We start from the raw sequence: 18,039 nt of genomic DNA, 5'->3' as shown, positions 1-18,039 counted from the left end.
TATATATATATATATACAGCAAACAAGGAAAGGAGAATGAGGGGCTCGTTATTATAAGTATGAGAGAAGCAGCCACAGAAACCAAGGGACACAGGAGATTTTAATTTATTTATTTAGTGGTGTTGATCAATTTAGAATATTACTGAATATGTTATCGCTTAAAGGTAATTGATTAGAAAAGCAGAAGAAAAATCAACCACATGCCTCCGGTGGGAACCGAACCCACGACCTCCGAATTACGCGTCCGGTGCTCTACCAACTGTTGGTAGAGCACCGGACGCGTAATTCGGAGGTCGTGGGTTCGGTTCCCACCGGAGGCATGTGGTTGATTTTTCTTCTGCTTTTCTAATCAACTATGTTTAAGCGATAACAAATTCAGTAATATTCTATATTGATCAGCACCACTAAATAAATAAATTAAAATTTCCTGCGTCGCTTGGTTTCTGTGGCTGTTGGCTTCTGTCATATACGTACCTATATATGTCGTGTACCAGTTGATGTGCCTGGAGCTTTTTCGCAAGTGCATCAGTACCAGAGAGCAGATGAAGGGTGCTGGGCGATCATGGTATTAGAGCCGTGGGCATCGAATTATGTTTTTTCTTTTTCCAGACAAATTGAACCACACCATCGTGTCCTACAGGGGCCAGACTGCCTTGCAGAAAGCTGCAGCGTTTTACTTGGGCTGCATAAACATAGGTAAGTCTATCGCATAATGTTTCCGGAGAACAACGTACGCGTGCGATGCACCATGGTGTAAAATAAGCGTGGGGTAAGCTGGTATGGCTTTGATAATATGAGAGTGATAGAAAGAGGCTCCAGCTGTAGGCGGAGGCAGTCGAATGCTTTGTGCAAAAACCTTGGGCGCTTTTTAGCGCCGCCTGCAGTCTGAACAGGGTAGATGAAGAGGACAAACACCACTGCGTGTAGGTTATAAACTAAACAAAATTACGATTTCAAGTCATTAACATCTTCTGAGCAATTATAATACCTATCTCGTATGTCCAAAAGAAATGAAATGCACTTCTGCGATATTCATCAATAAGAATGCGAGATACGCTGAAGCGTTCTTTTAGTCAGGACAAGTAAGTTCGCTGGCGTTTTCCTAAGGAGCGAAATGGCCAGTGTGCACAGCATTTGAGGAAGGCTGTTTGAAGGCAGGTTGACTTTTCTTTGTGTTGTACAAGAACTTCTGAAACCGTTGCGGTTTCGCAGAAAATATTCCTTTCGAAGATACAGTTATCCTGACTACTGCAGTTTTCACTGAAAAATGCTGTTGGTGCACTGGGCTGAGCAACCGGAATTTCTTACGTGTCATTTCACCATTGAAGACTTTCCGCACCGGTGAAACCTCTGTGCTGAATTTAAGAGTGGTCATGAGCTACGCTAGATGAATAAACAGATGGGCAATTGTCAAAGAGCGGCTTTAATCCGGCAGTGGTAGCTGTAAGAAAATGGTGTCTATATACAGTATGTCAGTATCAAGCAGAATTTTGTTCATTAAGCTAACTTAAGTTCCGCAGTGGCTCAGTGGTTAGGCGTTCGGCTGGTGAGCCGAAGGACGCGGGTTCGAACCCAGTCGCGGCGGTCGAATTTCGATGGAGGGGAAATTCTAGAGGCCCGTGTACTGTGCTGTGTCAGTGCACGTTAAAGAACCCCAGGTGGTAATGTTTTCCGGAGTCCTTCACTACGGTGTCCTTCATAGTCTGAGCCACTTTGGCACGTTACGTCCGCCTTAATTTTTTCACGATAATAAACAGTGGAGGAGACGCATAAAGCGCGCAGAGAATCACAATAGAACCTGATGTCAGTTGATTGGACTGTTGGTTTCAGGGGCATGTCCTCAGGTATTGAGGTTCATTTTAGTAACTGTTCTGTAAAAATTTCTACAGTTCTCCTCTGCGAACATTTCATACAGGCACTTGTAGGCACTCTGTACTCGGAGAAGCCTATGAAAACCCCTTAGCGACAGAAATATATTTCTCTACTTCACTGTCCAATGCTTAAAAAATGCATTTGACATACGAACGAGACTGAAAGCACACTTCTGTATTAAAGTGTCTGTATTAAAGAACGATTCCGATATGGCGGCAAATGCGGACTGCCTTTTTAGCTCCTATAATGCTATGGCGAAACTTATTCTTCCTTTTTTTTAACCTGTATGATACGAGGCAAACGACACTGCCATGTTACAAACTTTCAAGGTGGTAATGAAGCTTGCTCGAAGTTGATGAGAAATAGGAGCAGCACAAAAAATCATATTTCGAAGGTATTTTGCGGATGGCTTAATTAGAAAAGCCTACTGATAGGAGGAATTGGTAGCGAACGACTCAATCAATCAATCAATCAATCAATCAATCAATCAATCAATCAATCAATCAATCAATCAATCAATCAATCAATCAATCAATCAATCAATCAATCAATCAATCAATCAATCAATCAATCAATCAATCAATCAATCAATCAATCAATCAATCAATCAATCAATCAATCAATCAATCTTTCATTTTTTGTGGAAATAGAGTAAGAGAGGACTAAAAGCTCGCAACATTGACAGGGGTCCTGTTTTTCTTTACAACTTGGCAGTACAGCAGAGAAAAGGCAAACAAAATATGGTTGAATGAAAGCAGTCGAAAACGCTGCGGTAGCTAAGTGGTTATGGCGCTCGGTTGCTGACCAGAAAGACGCGCGTTCGATCGCGGCGGTGGCGGTCGAATATCAATGGAGGCGAAATTCTAGAGGCCCGTGTACTGTGCGATGTCAGTGCGCGTTAAAGAACCCCAGGTGGTCGAAATTTCCGGAGCTCTTCACTACGGAATCCCTCATAGCATTAGTCGCTTTGAGACGTTAAACGCCAATAAAGCAAACCGAAAGCAATCGTATTTTTCACGGTGCTGCGAACTATTGCCGTTCGCACTTTGTGCTCTGTGTAACGCAGAGATGCGCAATACCAAGGGCGTGAAGCCTCTGCTGGATGTACTGACGAGTCACGGCATTCCACGATGGCCAATGCTCCAGGGGCGCGTGACAGAAGATGTTATGATAACGCTCGGCAACTTCATTCGAGAGGTGGGCCTCAACGCCATCGTCTCGGTGCGCGTTGGAGTTGACCAAGCGGACAACCAGAAACACATCATTTACGTGAGTGCGGCTTTACTGAGGGGCTTTGTGCACATCTCGACCTAGGCCCACTGTGGCGGCCAGACCATTGACGTCTCGTTTTAACCCCCAACCCTTTTGCACTGCAGATTGGCCTACCAGAGTTCGGCGTGGAGCGTAGTGTACTTCGGGGACGCCACAAGAGCCCTTACTTCCGCATCCTGCACCGCTACAAGGTGTACATGTACCGGTCAGCGCTCATACTCGGCGCGACGGTGGCCGCTGCTGACCTGGTAAACGAGATCGTCGCCTTTGAGGGGCGCCTAGCCGCGGTAAGTGACGTGCTTGACTGAAGTTGTGAATGAAAGTTGGCGCAAAGAGCGGTTACTTTAAGCTTAAGAGCAAATGAGTTGTGAGGTTCTGGTAATTACGAAGCGTATTGTCCGCAGGCAGCTTCTTCTGACTTTATGCCAAACTGACCAGAGGAACCGCTGAAATTGTTTAAATGTTATCCTGGTATCAGTTATTGGGGATTTTCTTTTACATAATTGTGCGCAGGATGCCGTGGAAACCTTTAAATTCTAGGAGAGAAGGCTAGGGTGCAGTTGTTTAGGTTTACTAGTTTTTTCCTTGCTGTAAGCTTTTTGGCAGGCCCCCTATGCAGGGGCTCATTTAAAGAATGTGCTCGGGTGGCAAGAACTAATAAGAGGCAGTAAAGGGAACAAGGATTAATGCAGGCAGCGGGTCGCTGTTAAAACATCTTGGACCCAATAGCCACACGTTAACAAGAAAGGCACGTGATCCTCTTCTAGTTTTACATAGTTACGTGTGAATACCTAGCAGAAGAGGGGGCAAATAGGAAAAAAAAAAACTCGCAGTGCTAACTAAAATAGTACTCTATAAATATTGCTTGCAACTTGAGCAACAAAACGAAAGGCGTTCTATATGAATTCAGAGACGGTTACGTCCTTGGCTAGCGTAAACCCGCAGCGCACACTTAGAGAAAAAATTCGCAGGATTACTCTATCCGAAATAACACGAGTTTAGCGGCAGCTTATCCGTAGAAGCCAGAGTGGTTAGATCACCAGGGAATCACAATCTTCCGCAGGCAAGGGAACCAAGCCCAATGGATTTTGTATAATAAGGAGAGTGAAGGCGCTGTTTATACTGTAGCCTTTCTATTCGTCTGTCTGTGTTTCGTGTCGGTTTCTGCTGGTTGAACGGCAGGGTTTTTTCGGTTTAGGTGCTTGGCTTCTGTTTCAGTGACCAGCATGGCTGGATCTTTAATGTCGCCTACGTTATTCTTGCTCTATTGCCTCTTGAAATGCAGCCTTGACGTTAACGGCGTTTTGCCTGAGGCTTGGTTGCTTGCGCGGCGGTTTTTTATCGGTGCTGATGATGCGCTTCGACATTGGCGGCTTGTTATGCAGTTTCTGCTTGTGGGTTTTAAAAAACGGGGCGTCCATAGCAAGCAAGCAAAGCTTAAGCCGCCTTAGAAGCACCACACGCGTAACGTATGCGTGTGGCGCGATCCCTCCTGCGAGTCCGCGATTCCCTCAACACCCGTCGCTCGGCGCCCGCTATCTTCATCTCTCCTCTCTTTTTCCAGCCGCTTCGCGCTCCCTTGTTACAGCGTACTCGCCGAAGCCTCCTGGAGCGCTGCTCTTCTCTTCTTTTCCAATCCTCTTCCCCCTCGCTCTCCTCCGCGGTTACTGCAACGCCGAGATACGCCGAGGTTTCGGTTAATGGAGCAATAACCGCGGCGTTGTAAAGCGTAGGAAAACCTGGCGTCTGTCGGATGGCCAACATGTTATCACAACTTCGTGCTCTATTTGAAAACCACAGCTTACGATTGTTTCGTGAGCCTGAGTCCATTTGCAGCAGCAAATCTTCGGTGAATTTTGATGCTGAGGTTGGAGAGGAAGAAATATTGGCAGGGCGGTGCAGATCTCTTGAAAACCAAACGAAACAACTTCTAACTTGGAAGTGTAGCACTTGAGCAATAAAGATGATGGGAAACAGGGCAGTGCGATACCTTTGAGACATGCTTTTTGCCCCTCTCGGGCTGGCCAGGAAGGACCGGTGCGTGGCACCAGCCAGAAGCTCGAGACAAGCTCAGCGGCGCCTCATTGTCGTCGGCTGCGCGAGGCCTGCCTTGATGCTGCAAAATTACCGGGAAACTCTATCTTGAAAAATTCATTAATCATGTTTCGGTCAAGAGTTAGGTGTTTTAGTGTCAGAGTTGTGCGCTCATACTATGGTTTCGAATATGCATATTTAGAGATGGCAGCCCAGTTCGATCACATCTTATCACACTACATCTTGCTTTCGCGAGCTGGCTGGAACTGATTCGGCAAAAACTTTAGTACTGCGTGTAGCCATGCGCTTTTCCTAGGCCATTAATTTTTGAGCTGCCTGATGATGGTTCATGGCTCATTAAAGAAGAGGCCCTGGCAAAGAATCTATCACCTACGATAGAAAGATGAGTTCACCCAGAATCTACACAAGTCAGCCAAGCTCTACTGCCAAGGGAGCAGCACTCGATTGTGCCCAAGACTTCAGTCGTCGGATGGAGCGTTCCTTTAAGATCTTCCATGATGTCTCACGCAGTGGCATAACTAGTCTGGGCTGCGGTTTAAAGTAATCGGCAGACGCATTATTTGAAACCCAATGGTAGTTTCCGGAATACATGGGAGTGGTAATGAGAGAGCGCGATGTTGAGCTCAGGAACAATGTTTGTTTTGCAGGCCGCGCCGGAGCCAACGCCAGTGAACAATCCCCACAAGTTCTACAAGACCATAACTTTGGAGTCACTTGAAACAGCCATACCGCTGGTACGTGCATCGTGCCCTTTCATTAGTAGTGCGGCTTAGTCAATATGGTTCTTAAGTGGCCTCTGCCAAGAAAAGTTCCACAGTGCCTGTATTTATGGATTGGAACTAATGCAATATGATGAGACGCCAGCGGCATATGTAACTGCACTCTTATTTTGCGTATGAACAATAGGTGTTGCATGCTCACGCGAGCGCCACTGTTTGGCTGAACTTGTACTAGTCCGCTTCTTTTCATTTGGGTGACGTTAACCTGACAAAAAACCTTTTATCCTGAGATTCACTTTCTCAGTGTTCTGCGTGACATACATGTGGAGCTATCATTCTACGAACTCCCGTGCGCTGCAGCATCGCTCCTGAAAGAATGATTTTTAATTCAGGAGGAACATTACCATTGACCAGGTGGTCAGCATGGCATTCCTTCCTTCTCACACCTCGGAAGGGGTCACCTGAGACATATTTGGGAATAACATATATATTTCAGAGACAAAAAGCTTCTAACGCACTGTGAAAGTCAAGTGATACGAACCTCAGCAAGCAGTAAACGTGGTAGCAGGGACGGCAACGTCAAACCAAGCCTTACTGCTCCAGGTGAAGTGGACCCTCTTCCTGAACAACATCCTCAAAGACACGCCGATGACTCTGGACCTAAACGACAAGGTGGTGGTTGCCGACCAGGACTACTTGCGGCGGATGTCCATGGTCCTGAAGGACGAACCACCGTAAGCACCTCGGTGGTCACTGCACAAGCACTTTGTCTGTGGTGGGGAGGAAGGCCACAGAGTTGTTGAAATTGCAAGTGGAACAAAAGAAGATGAGACAAGGACAGGCGCCTCCTTTGAATATTCCCACACTGCCCCGGTGTGCTTGAAAGGGGTCTAGAGGGGCACGCGAGGTGGGTGGTGGTGTAAAGAGAGGTGGCAGAAAAATTAACGCCATTTCTGTTGTAAGCACATAATGCCTGATTAAGTACCAGTGTGGTACTTTAAGAGCACGAGCCTGTTCATCCACTAGATGAACGATATTATAGCGAAAGCTTAAGCAACCGTCTACTTTTCTTGTTAGTGAACTTTTTAAAGTGCGTGCATGGTTCTCAAGTATCCTTTGGAGCATACATAAGATATGTGATAAAGACGCTTAAACGAAATAATCGACAAATTTTTATTTTCTCTTCACGTAGTTCAGCTCTTCTAATACTTCTTGGAAACACCTCGGGACGGGCATCTTTCTGTCAGTTTATTGAAGCAAGACAGAAGTTGCGGGAAAACTTCTATCCACAAGTGGAGAAACAGGCTGGCGGCAACAGCACCATGCCTACTTGTCTGTGTTCCCAATCACACTAACACTGGTCCTTCAGCTGCGCTCTCATTCAGCGTGGGGAAGAGAATACAAGATAAGAAGCAGCTATCGCCATGAGCAGTTCTCACCCTTGTGTGGTCGGGATAGAACGAGAAAAATAGTAGAGATGCCGGAGCTAAAATTTCTGTTCAACTCTATATATTGAATTCATTAGGTATGCAGTGTACTGCAGGGTCATTGGTGCTGTTCATCACTAACGCATTAATGATGTTCAAATGCTGAGGCGATGTGGAACCATACAGATGCTGAGGTATTAAAGAGGATACGATTATATTATGAACGCACCCAGGTACCGCGGTGGCTCAGTGGTTTTAGCGCTCGGCTGCTGACCCGAAAAACGTGGGTTCGATCCCGGCCGCGGCGGTTGAATTTCTATGAAGGCAAAATTCTGGAGTCCCGTGTACTGTGCGATGTCAATGCACGTTAAAGAACCCCAGGTGGCCGTAATTTCCAGAGCCCTTCACTACGGCGTTCCTCATAGCCTGAGTTGCTCTGTGACGGTAAACCCCCATAAACTAAACTAAACTTATCAACGCACCTCGTCAAGCGGGGCTGACAACGAGGAAAAGGTGCAGTGACAGCGATACAGGAACAAAACCGTTTTAAAAGGAAGTCATGAGTACTCGCCGAAACATTGATTTCGGCTATAATAATTTTATATGATCTCAGAGGCAAGCCTGACCTGGTACCACTCTGGTGTTGTTAGTGGGGTGGAGGTCACTTCTTTATATTCTTTCTGGGAGTGAGTACAGTGAGGAAAAAACTATATTGTCGGAAAGGAATTCTCTCGGGGAAGGTGGGGTCCTTAGTCTAGGGCCCGGTGGCCTTTGCCGTCTTGCGAGCTCTGTCGATGATCTTGAGCTGCTTTTCAGGTTTCGAGCAGGACAGCACAGCCTCCCACTTCTCCCGTGTTGGTGTGGCTTGGCAAATACTCGATAAGAGCAGGCATCTTAGTTCCGCGTGTGATGATGACCGTTCTCAATGGTGCCTTCAGTGATAAATTATGACTTGGATGCAGTAAATGCCTTGGGAAATATTCGTGGTACCTTGAGTTATAAGTGCTAAAGAACTCATACGCTCACCAAAACCGACCAAGAATCTTGTGACCGTAAGTAAGTATGTACTATCGCGATGGAAAGAAACGCGAACAACGCGGCGCCTACACGCCCCGCTGTTCGAATTTTCTTTGATCACGATTTTGCCTGGGTGGTAAAAAAATTGCGTTAGAGTCGTCCTTGAATGCATCACCGACTACTCTAGCTTCTCTTTGGTACCACTGAAGTAAAAGCATGATGAAAAGAAACGCGAACACTGGAGCGCCTAGATTGCGCTCTGTTCGCGTTTCTTTCCATCGTCACTGTACGTACGTTCGACCTTGTGCCATTGCCTAACAACCCGAGTTGCTCTCCCAGCTTTCCCGATAAGCCTGGGTAAGTTCGGAGGAGCTTGGCGCCAGTTTCGCGAGAGGTTGCTCAGGAAGAGCAACATAGGTCGCACAATGGCTACCGGGGGCTTTGACAGAAACAACCACCTTCCAGCGCAGTGGCGCATCCAATTCTGCGTATAAGGGCGGTAACCCACCAAAGATGTCGCGTCCTACCTAAGCTTAAGGTGGAGCTTAAGTGTCTCCCCGCCAAATTTAGAATGAACAGCTGCTTTTGGACGTAGGTTCGTGCAGTGCAATTTTTGAAATGTATACGACTTAACGAGGGCCTCGGTTCTGGCATCTTTGATGACATAGATAACCTAAGGGGGCTCTCGCATAGCTTCCGCCCTAGCTATTCGATGGCGTTCCAAGTCACACTAGAGGTAATACTGGACGTACTACGTCCTCCGTTATGGATGAATGTGGCGTTGGGGAACGCTCTGATGGTTAGAGGTTAGGTCACACGCAGCAAAAATGTCCCGAAAAGCAGATTGGACAGCCGTTACCGTAGCTAAGTTGGTAGAGCACAGGACGCGAAATTAGGACGTCGGGGTGGGTCGGGGCCCATCGCTTGCATGTGCTTGTGTTTTCTTCTGATTTCTAGTTAACTGTCTTCAAGCGGTAAATTGATTACACTTATCCTCCCATTGATGAACACCGCACATTTAAAAAAGAATAAAAATAGGAGCATTCCCCTTTGCTCCTTGGTTTGCTGGCTGTTGGCTTCGTTCATACATGTCATAACAAGCCCGTCATTTCCCTTCTCTTGTCCGCTCAATAGCGTTTTAAAGGTGCTCGAAAGGGAAATCTTAACAAGTCTTTTTTTCGCGGGAACTCGATCTGCACGTTCTGGGCATTCTTAGAAACTTCGAATTATTGTTCTGTGTGGCCGATTTCCCTAATTTAGATCGGATTAAACGTCCTGGCTTCCGAATTTTTTTGAACTCACCGCTGATGGTAGGAGGAGCCAACTAACGCGTGGAGTGCCTTTTAGGCAGTCGATGGGCGGCTTCATTTGCGCTTTTATTTTGTTTATAGGTTTCCTTGAATAAATAGATCCAGTCAGAGACTACATAGCTGCAAATGGTGCCCAAGTAAAAATACATGTGGACTCTTTGCTTTCGCCGATCGCTACGTGTCACTCAGCCGATGGCAGAGTGGAAAGCCGCCACGGGACTGGTTGAAAGATTGGTTCTCTCTCCTACCGTCAGCGGTGAGCTCAAAAAAAAAAAAGGCAGGAGCCGGGACGTTTAATTCGATTTAATTGAGGGAATCGGCCGTGCAGGAAAAATATTCGAAGTTTCTAAGGATGCTCGGTGTTTGTAGATCGAGTTCCCGTGGTAAAAAGTTCCGATTCCGCTTTAGCGCACCTTTAAGGAAGACTTAAGGAACATTTGCTTCGTCGGTTAAACTATTGCTTAGGGCGCTGCCCGTGCACATTTGGTGGAATGTTGGTGGGGTAAAGAGTGGTTTGCGATTTAACTTCTTGCTGCGCTCTCTGCAGGTACGTCGTGGTCAACTACATCGCGTGGCGCGTGGTGCAGCTGCTGGGGGAGCTTTCTATTGACCGCCTGAGGCGGGCCCACTTCCGCTTTGACCGTTACCGGTACTCGCTGGTGCAGATACAGCCGCTCTCCCGGCAGTGCTTCGACCTCACCGCCAAGTACATGCGCTTCGCCGTTGGACGCATCGTCTACGACCGCGACACGCAGCGACCCATCGAACGTCACGCCAAGGTGAGAGCTTAGCATTAGCATTAGAAAGTGAGGTTTTATTGGTCCCAAAAGATATACAAAACATCATAAATGTACAGACGAGGGTCCCAAAGTCAAAGACTGCACTGGGACCCTCGATAAATCAATAATACAAGAAATGATTACAGCATAGTTAGCGGATAAATACAAAATATAGAAAATATCAAATCAATACTTCATCACAAAAATAGAGTCCAAAATCACAATAACGCAGGTAATATACACAAGAGAAAACACATCAGCATTCAATAAAGATACTTTGTGCTTATTTTTTAAATTCAGGCAAGGAATTTGATGTGTTTAGAATAGGTGGCAATGTGTTCCAAAATGAAATTACTTGAAAAGACGACGCCGATTTACCATAATTGGTATGGACATTGGGGAGCAGAAAATTGTTTCTTGGCGCAAATCTGGTAGGGATTTGATTGATCAGCTGAATGCGGGTATCTTCGACACGAGTGGCTGTGGGCGATTGTGTGCGTGTATTAATGGTGTGCTACTGTTTACAAAACCCTACTCGTCTAGAGATTGTGTAGGTCAAGAACTAACCACAAAAGCGACAATTTTTGAGCTTTTGAGCAGTGCGGTAAGAGTGAGATATGACAAACGTTAGTACCGGCGCGTTTTGCCAGTTTGTGATTCTGCCAGCGAAGTTGAATAAAAAAAAGCAGCTCAACTTCAGATGTATCGCTGTGGCCTCAGCTTGTCCAAAATTATCTGCTCCTTACTACCCTTCTTAAGCCGCTCTTTTGGGGCTCAACTTTTGAACCATCGAGAACTGGCTGGAATGGTTAAATCTCTGCGAACACTACCACTCCAAAATCTTTTGCTCCATGTCTTTTAGGTACTTTACCGCGCACAGTGACCGTTATTGAATTCTCTGTCTGCCAGAAATATTCACGAAGGCGCACCGCAAAACAGAAAACTTGATGTTGCCATATGTGAAAACGGGCAGTAAGAAAAACGTCTACAGACGGGTACCACAAAGCTGGGAGATTGGGTAGGTGGATAGCGTAAGATTCTGTTCTTAAAAGACGAAGCGAAAGCGCAGCAACAAGTGTCCGATCAACGCAAGGGCGCTGCTTCAATGAGAAAGTCATGCTATACCCGTTATTTTCTTCTAAGATACTGGTTTGGTTTGTGGCGTTTAACGTCCCAAAGCCACTAAGGCTATGAGAGACGCCATAGTAGAGGGCTCCGGAAATTTCGACCACCTGGGGCTCTTTCACGTGCACTGACATCGCACAGTACACGGGCCTCTAGAATTTCTCCTCCAAAGAAATTCTAGCCGCCGCGGCCGGGATCGAACCCGCGTCTCTGGGGTCAGCAACCGAGCACCATAACCACTGAGCCACCGCGGCGGCTCCTTCTAAGATACTTTGGCCATCGGTTACTCAGCGCCGAGTGATGAGCTGAGTGACACGCATCGACAATTTGAACGAAAGGTTCAACTGGTCTGAGCCGAAATCTCTTCGAGAGGAGTATCAGCGCTGACCTTGAGGCGACCAAAATAACCCCTCTGGGGGCAAGTGACCAGGAGGTGAGAGAGGTTTCCAGCAGCTGAGGGAAGTGGGACACGCTCGTCCGCTCTTCGTAGCGCCTCGTCATGTTCTTTGAAATGTCAGTACTCGCTGAACTCTAAAATGAGCATATTATAGTGCAGCAGATCTGTATAGGTGGTCTGCATGGCTATTCGAGTCAAATTTGAAAGCTCTGATTGACCCTATGGTATAGAAATAATTCTTAAAAATCGCTGCTCGCAGAACCTCGTAACCGATTAGGGCGACACACCTCACCCGATTTTCCTACCTTGATGACTTCAGTGGGCAGACAGGGCGAGCGTGAAGGCTGGCTCTTCTGCCCACTGACGTCATCGGGATAGACGACGCGCGGTGAGGTGTGTCACCCTAATCGGTTACGAGCCCCTGCGAGCAGCGATTTTTAAAATATTATTTCTATACTATAGGGTCAAAGCAGAGCTTTCAAATTTGACTTGAATACACACGAAGGCAACCTCTGCAGATCTGCTGCACTATAATATGCTCATCAAAATGACTTCAGGTTCCCTTTAAATTTACCCCTGGTTGTTTTTTTGGAGCCACAGTGACTTCTGATGCTGGTGACCTTCCTTTGATAATGCAAAAGAATACTTCTCCAGTCCGGGCCCAATGACTTCACCTCCACGCGCTGTATCCGGGCGTAGTCCCTGAGAAAATTCAGGGGGCACTTTGGCTCTCTAAAGTGCTGCAAGGCGAAAGAGTTTCCTGGCGCACTGTTTGGTTTCATTTACTTTTTATCTTTCATATTTTGTTTTTTATTTTTATTTTTGGTGCTTTTCTTATTTTTATTGTTTTTATTTTTGTTTATTTTCTTGTTTTTATCTTTCCTTTTCTTGACTTTATTCTTTTTATTTTATTTATGAAACCTATGCATTCATTGGATGCGCCTTTATTCATGCTCGAACCTTGAGACTTCGTGGCGGAGTGGTAGCGTCTCCGCTTCAAATGCCAAAGGCCCTGGTTCGATTCCCACCCTCGGCGCAGTTTCTTTTTAAGCAGTGACGCCGAAAGGCGGACAAGTCTGCAGACGCGTCTACCGACACGGCTGCCGACGCGTCTGCTAACGGCAGTATGAAGCATTAAAGGCTTTCGCCTTAAAATGTATAGCCTCGATAGTTGCGCAAACTTATTAGCATCGATAGTTGCGCAAACTTATTTACAAAACTGAAAGGCCGGTAGAAAGCGTGCCGGAGTCTTTGTCGAAAGTAGCCAGGCTGCACGTTTTTATTCTCAGTCGTATATTAAAGCTGTTATGCCAGCGCTCCAACTTTCAAACTCTGTATGGTAAGGACCCCTGTTCTCACCTTAAAAGAACGTGTTGATTTTTAGGGAAGCCGTGAGGGCTCTGTTATTTGAATGAAAAGCACACCATGGAGCCTGGCAACTTTTGACAAAGACTGTACGTATTCCGCGCCAACGTTTGGAAGGAATAGAGCCGCAAGCGTTCACGATGACGTGACAGAAATGTGGGAAAGCAGTCGGCACTGTGAAAATCGGCGTTGTCGCCACCAGCAAAACTGGCAGTTGAGGGTGCGCTTACTGTATTAAAGTCATCAAAAGTGGAGCTCATATGATGAAGAACTCTTCTCACAATAGTAGATTTAATGAATCACCTTATGTGGTATTCCACCTACATGGTACAATGCGAACAAAAAACGCTAGAGTTATTTTTTATTTCTCAGAAGGCGCTGTTTGACAGTTCTCATATTTTATACAGGATTTTTTTTTACATTTTAACAGATTTTTATTTTACAAACTACGAGAAATACGTCGATGCGGTCTGTTGAGCAGGATCCTATAGGTAGGCGGGAGTTATGTATCTGATATCGATTAATAGTTGATTGGTTAATACTTTAAATTAACTAATAAACTTTGTTATTTTACATATCATAGGTCAAGGTTATATTGCGAATTTGATCGCCATCAGCATCGAAGGTGGACCTTGTTTTAAGTTTTAGTTAACGGGAATGTGGGCCGAGATTTCGAAGGTGAGAAATAAGCATTGAAAGCTTATTAAGTTGGCTTCTCGGCATTCATGATTATAAAATGGCGTCGATCAACGTGGCATCGTCGCCGAAATATAGTTTACTTATACATTGTTAAATACATCACCTGTGTATGCTCTTGATGAATAAGCAGTGCAAGAGGCTTTTTTATAGAGGCTACTTTATAAATATGCAATTTGGGAAAGCCAAACGAGCTCTCATATGTGTATTGTTCACGTTCGACATTTCGAAACCGATTGAGAAAATTTAAAAGTATAGCTCAGCTTTGATTGAAGGCCATCAATTTCGTCTATAACCTTGCCCCTTAAAATCAAAAATAAAAAAAGCTTAATGAGTAATATAGTTAATTAACCACTTAATTATTGATTCATATGAGGTACATAATGTCCGCCTTGCTGTACAATCTAGCTCAACAGACAGCACCGACGCATCTCTCACAATCGCAATAGGAAAATCTGCAAATGTTGAAAAATCACTCTGCATTACAGGTGTTTCAAGGAAGGTCATCAGTAATTTTAAAAAATAAGATTTTAGAAGTAAAGAGAAGCTTTTTGTGGTATAGTGATATCGGTGTTGGCGGACGTCAAAAAACAGGCGAATCATGTTAATTAGTAAAGTTTTTAATGAAATTCTTATAGTTAACTTTTTAACTACTGCTGACTGGCGCCCGCTTGCAATTAGTGATTTGTAGTCGGCCGTTAGTAATAACCATATCAGCTTTTAGAATTTCAAAAACGCGAATACCCTCGCCGCTGTGGCTCAACTATTTTGGGCCATTTCTGGCACCATTCGAAAACCGCGCGCCGGCGGCCGGGCTAAAAGCTACGTCAATCAAATCGCGTCACTTTGTCACGTGACCTGCAGTGTCCCGCCCAGACTGCAACACCGTGACAATGCGCGCGTCTGCTGGCGCTGCGCCGTTGAAAAGTGATAAGGTGCGCCGACGGCACGCGCAGCGAGCATATGCTTTGCTGATGCATGGCGAGAGTCATAACCTAGGAACGCCGACAGCACATGCGATGCTGCATGAAGCGGCGCAAAGTATTCAGAAATAAAAAAAGAATGAAAGCAGCGGAGACAGCTTAGGAAATGCCTTGGAGAGGTCGCCTTGTGAGCAGGCTATCTTCGCGTCATTTGAGCGCTGACATGGCCGCAACTGTTGGAGGCCATTTTTCGACCACTGAAATGGTTGACATTGTTACCGCGTACGTGCGGGCGTCGAAGAATGTCACTTTAGCGGCCCGGTTGCACGAAGATGCGCATCCTGGTTGCCGTGTGCCCCCTCGCTGCGCTTTCACAAGAGTCTTCAGTCGTTTTGGGAGAACAGGCAGGGTCGGCGCACCCTCAACGCCAAAGAAGTGGCTCAGCTTTGAGCGAAGTGTTTGAAACTGACGTCTTGGCCTATGTGAACGTCAGCCCACAGGCCAGCGTCAGAGAAATCGGCGATGTATTGGAATGCAATTTCTCTTCTGTCTGGAGAGTTCCCAAAAAGCACAACATGTATTCGTACAATGTATGCCTGCACCAAGCACTGGGAGGGTCTGATTTTCAGCGCCGGGTCGATTTCTATAACTGGTGCCTAATCAAATGCGAGGAGAGCCCTGAATTCTTAGACAACTTGATGTGGGCCGATGACGCGCACTTCTTCAAAGATTGCGTGGCAAATCTGCACAACGCCCATTATTGCTCGGCCGCCAACCCACATTGGGTCCGTGGACAAAGACGTCAGGTTCGATGGTTCTCAAATGTATGGTGCGGGATATTTGAAGCACGCATTGTAGCCCCTACTTTATTGACGGGAACCTCACTGGCAGGAACTACACAGAGCGCATCCTAAATGATGTGGTCATGAACTTCTCCTCAGAACTTGCGCTTAAGGTGCTGAAGTTGTTGTGGTTTCAGCAAGACGGGGCTGCACCACACTCATTCTCCCGTACTGTGGACGTTTTGGACGTGAACTTTCCCAGGCAGTTGATTGGGCGCGGCGGATCGACTGCTTGGACTCCGAGGTCACGAGACTTATCTCCCATGGACTTCTCTCTCTGGGGATACGTGAAGAATAAGGTTTATACGACGCAGCCTTCCAGTATTGATGACCTGAAGCATTCCGCAGGACATGATTGAGCGCTCTGTCTGCGCGATGAAAGATCGTTTTTTGCTGTGAATTGCCATGGAAGAACAGCTTTTCGAGCACGTGATGTAATGCTCTTGTATTGTACAGGGGCGATGGAAAGAAATGCGAACAAAACAGAGCCTAGGCGCTCCGTTATCCGTATTTCTTTTCATCGCGCCTTTACTTTGGTGGTAGCAGAAATACGCTAGATTCTTCCGTGATGCATTCTAGGACACCTCCAAGGTCTTTTCCTTACCACCCACATAAAAGCGCCATGAAAAGAAATTCGAACCGCGGATAGCGTAAGCGTCGCGTTGTTCGCGTTTCTTTCCATCGCGATAGTACACACAGCGTAATTGCTGACTGAGACACACATTTTTCTTCTTCCACACGCTCAAAGTTTCTGCTGTGTAATAAATAGGTTTTTATGGATAGATTTTTATTCCTCATGGTTGCACTGTCGAATGTGTCGGACACCATTTTTAAAGGCTCTAGGTTAATTTAGTCCGCTTGAGCGTCATTACCGTCCGCCTGAATGCCACGAACACATGTTATTGCACTGAATCCTTGCAAAGGTGCCAAGCATAGCTTGGAAACAGAATCCATAAACTCATGTCGGCATACTGTTTGGCCCTGTGTTTTCTTTTCTTTTTATTTTTCAAACAATCGCTTCGAAAAAGACATCGGCCCAGGAGACATTACACGGGTCGTTTGCTTACTCACGTTTTGTTGAATACCAACGATTTAATTGTTAATTATTAATGTAATTAATTGTTAATTATAATGTAAAACCCTGCTCCTGTCCTTACATATTCATGCTATTTTTGTGAACGCTAGAGTTATTGAGAAATCTTGATGGAGGCTTTAACATATTTCAAAGGCTCTGAAAAACTACTAAAAAATACAAAGAATAAACGAGAAAGAAGAGCGAAAGCAACGAAGGGGAGGTGGCGCAAGAAAAACCTTCCAAGCAAAAGGTATTATCAAACCATCAATTTCCGGCCCGGAAAAACCACGAACGTCGCGTGAAATGAAAAAAAAAATATGCAGATAATTTACGGCGATTAAAGTGACAGCGCAAGGAAAACAACCGTCGAGCGCGCATTTCTTGCCTGAAAATTACAAGCACGAAAAAAAAAAAATTTAAGAACAGTACGCGCGTAACTTCATTTTGCATCTGCCGGAGCGACATGAACTTCACCTGCCGATGCTTTCATAGCAAAAAGGTCGCTGATGCTAGTTCATGCTCTTGGTATGTTGGAAGGGGCAGGATAAAACTGATACACCGATAAACAAAAATCGCAAGACGCGAACAGTTGAGCACTGTAACTAGTCCAAGCCGCAAGCCGTGCATTGAGGCCAAGAGACTCGTTCGCCGAGTGCGGCAGCCAGTGACTCAGCTTCGCTTAGAAAGCAAGGCAGCAGGAGACCGGCGGGACACAGTAAGCCACGTGACTGCCTCTTTAAGTGAGGTGAGCTTGTATGTGTGGCAGTATGGCCGCATCGGCCACGCGGTTTCGATTTCACGCGCCGCGAAGACGGAGAGGATCTTGCCGCGTAGCGACAAGCAGATTCGCATTTTCGAAATTCTAAAAACGGATATCTTTATTACTAATGGTCGGCTACAAATCACTAATTGCAAGCGGCTGCCTATCGACAATAGTTAAAAAGTTAACTATCAGAATTTAATTACTAGTTAACATGATTCGCCTTTTTTCTGACGTCCGCCAGCACTGCAATTACTAGGCCGCAAACAGCTTCCCTTTACCTCAAAAACCTATTTTTAAAAATTACTCTCCCCTTCACTGAAACACCTGATATACTGTCAGCATTTTTTCAAACTGCGTTTGATAGTTTAAGTCATTTTATGGAATTTATTACTTGTGGTTCTG

General features: G+C 45.8%; 1 protein-coding gene across 1 annotated transcript in view; it reads left to right on the top strand.

Annotated features, from left to right (window-relative positions):
* Positions 1 to 18,039, top strand: part of LOC149361211 (neprilysin-1-like) — a 57,416-nt gene that overhangs the window by 11,360 nt on the left and 28,017 nt on the right. Inside the window, exons 6-11 of the mRNA XM_089569469.1 lie at positions 610 to 696; positions 2,939 to 3,141; positions 3,249 to 3,431; positions 5,847 to 5,933; positions 6,522 to 6,652; positions 10,220 to 10,451. Coding sequence (XP_089425595.1) covers positions 610 to 696; positions 2,939 to 3,141; positions 3,249 to 3,431; positions 5,847 to 5,933; positions 6,522 to 6,652; positions 10,220 to 10,451 — 923 coding nt within the window. The remainder of the gene's footprint in view (positions 1 to 609; positions 697 to 2,938; positions 3,142 to 3,248; positions 3,432 to 5,846; positions 5,934 to 6,521; positions 6,653 to 10,219; positions 10,452 to 18,039) is intronic.

The sequence above is a fragment of the Amblyomma mixtum genome, chromosome 2 (genome assembly GCF_055824585.1).
Source record: "Amblyomma mixtum isolate Tamu chromosome 2, ASM5582458v1, whole genome shotgun sequence".
NCBI classification, from domain to species: Eukaryota; Metazoa; Arthropoda; class Arachnida; order Ixodida; family Ixodidae; genus Amblyomma; species Amblyomma mixtum.
Note: the sequence above shows the minus strand (reverse complement) of the source record. Positions and strands in the feature narration are given on the sequence as shown.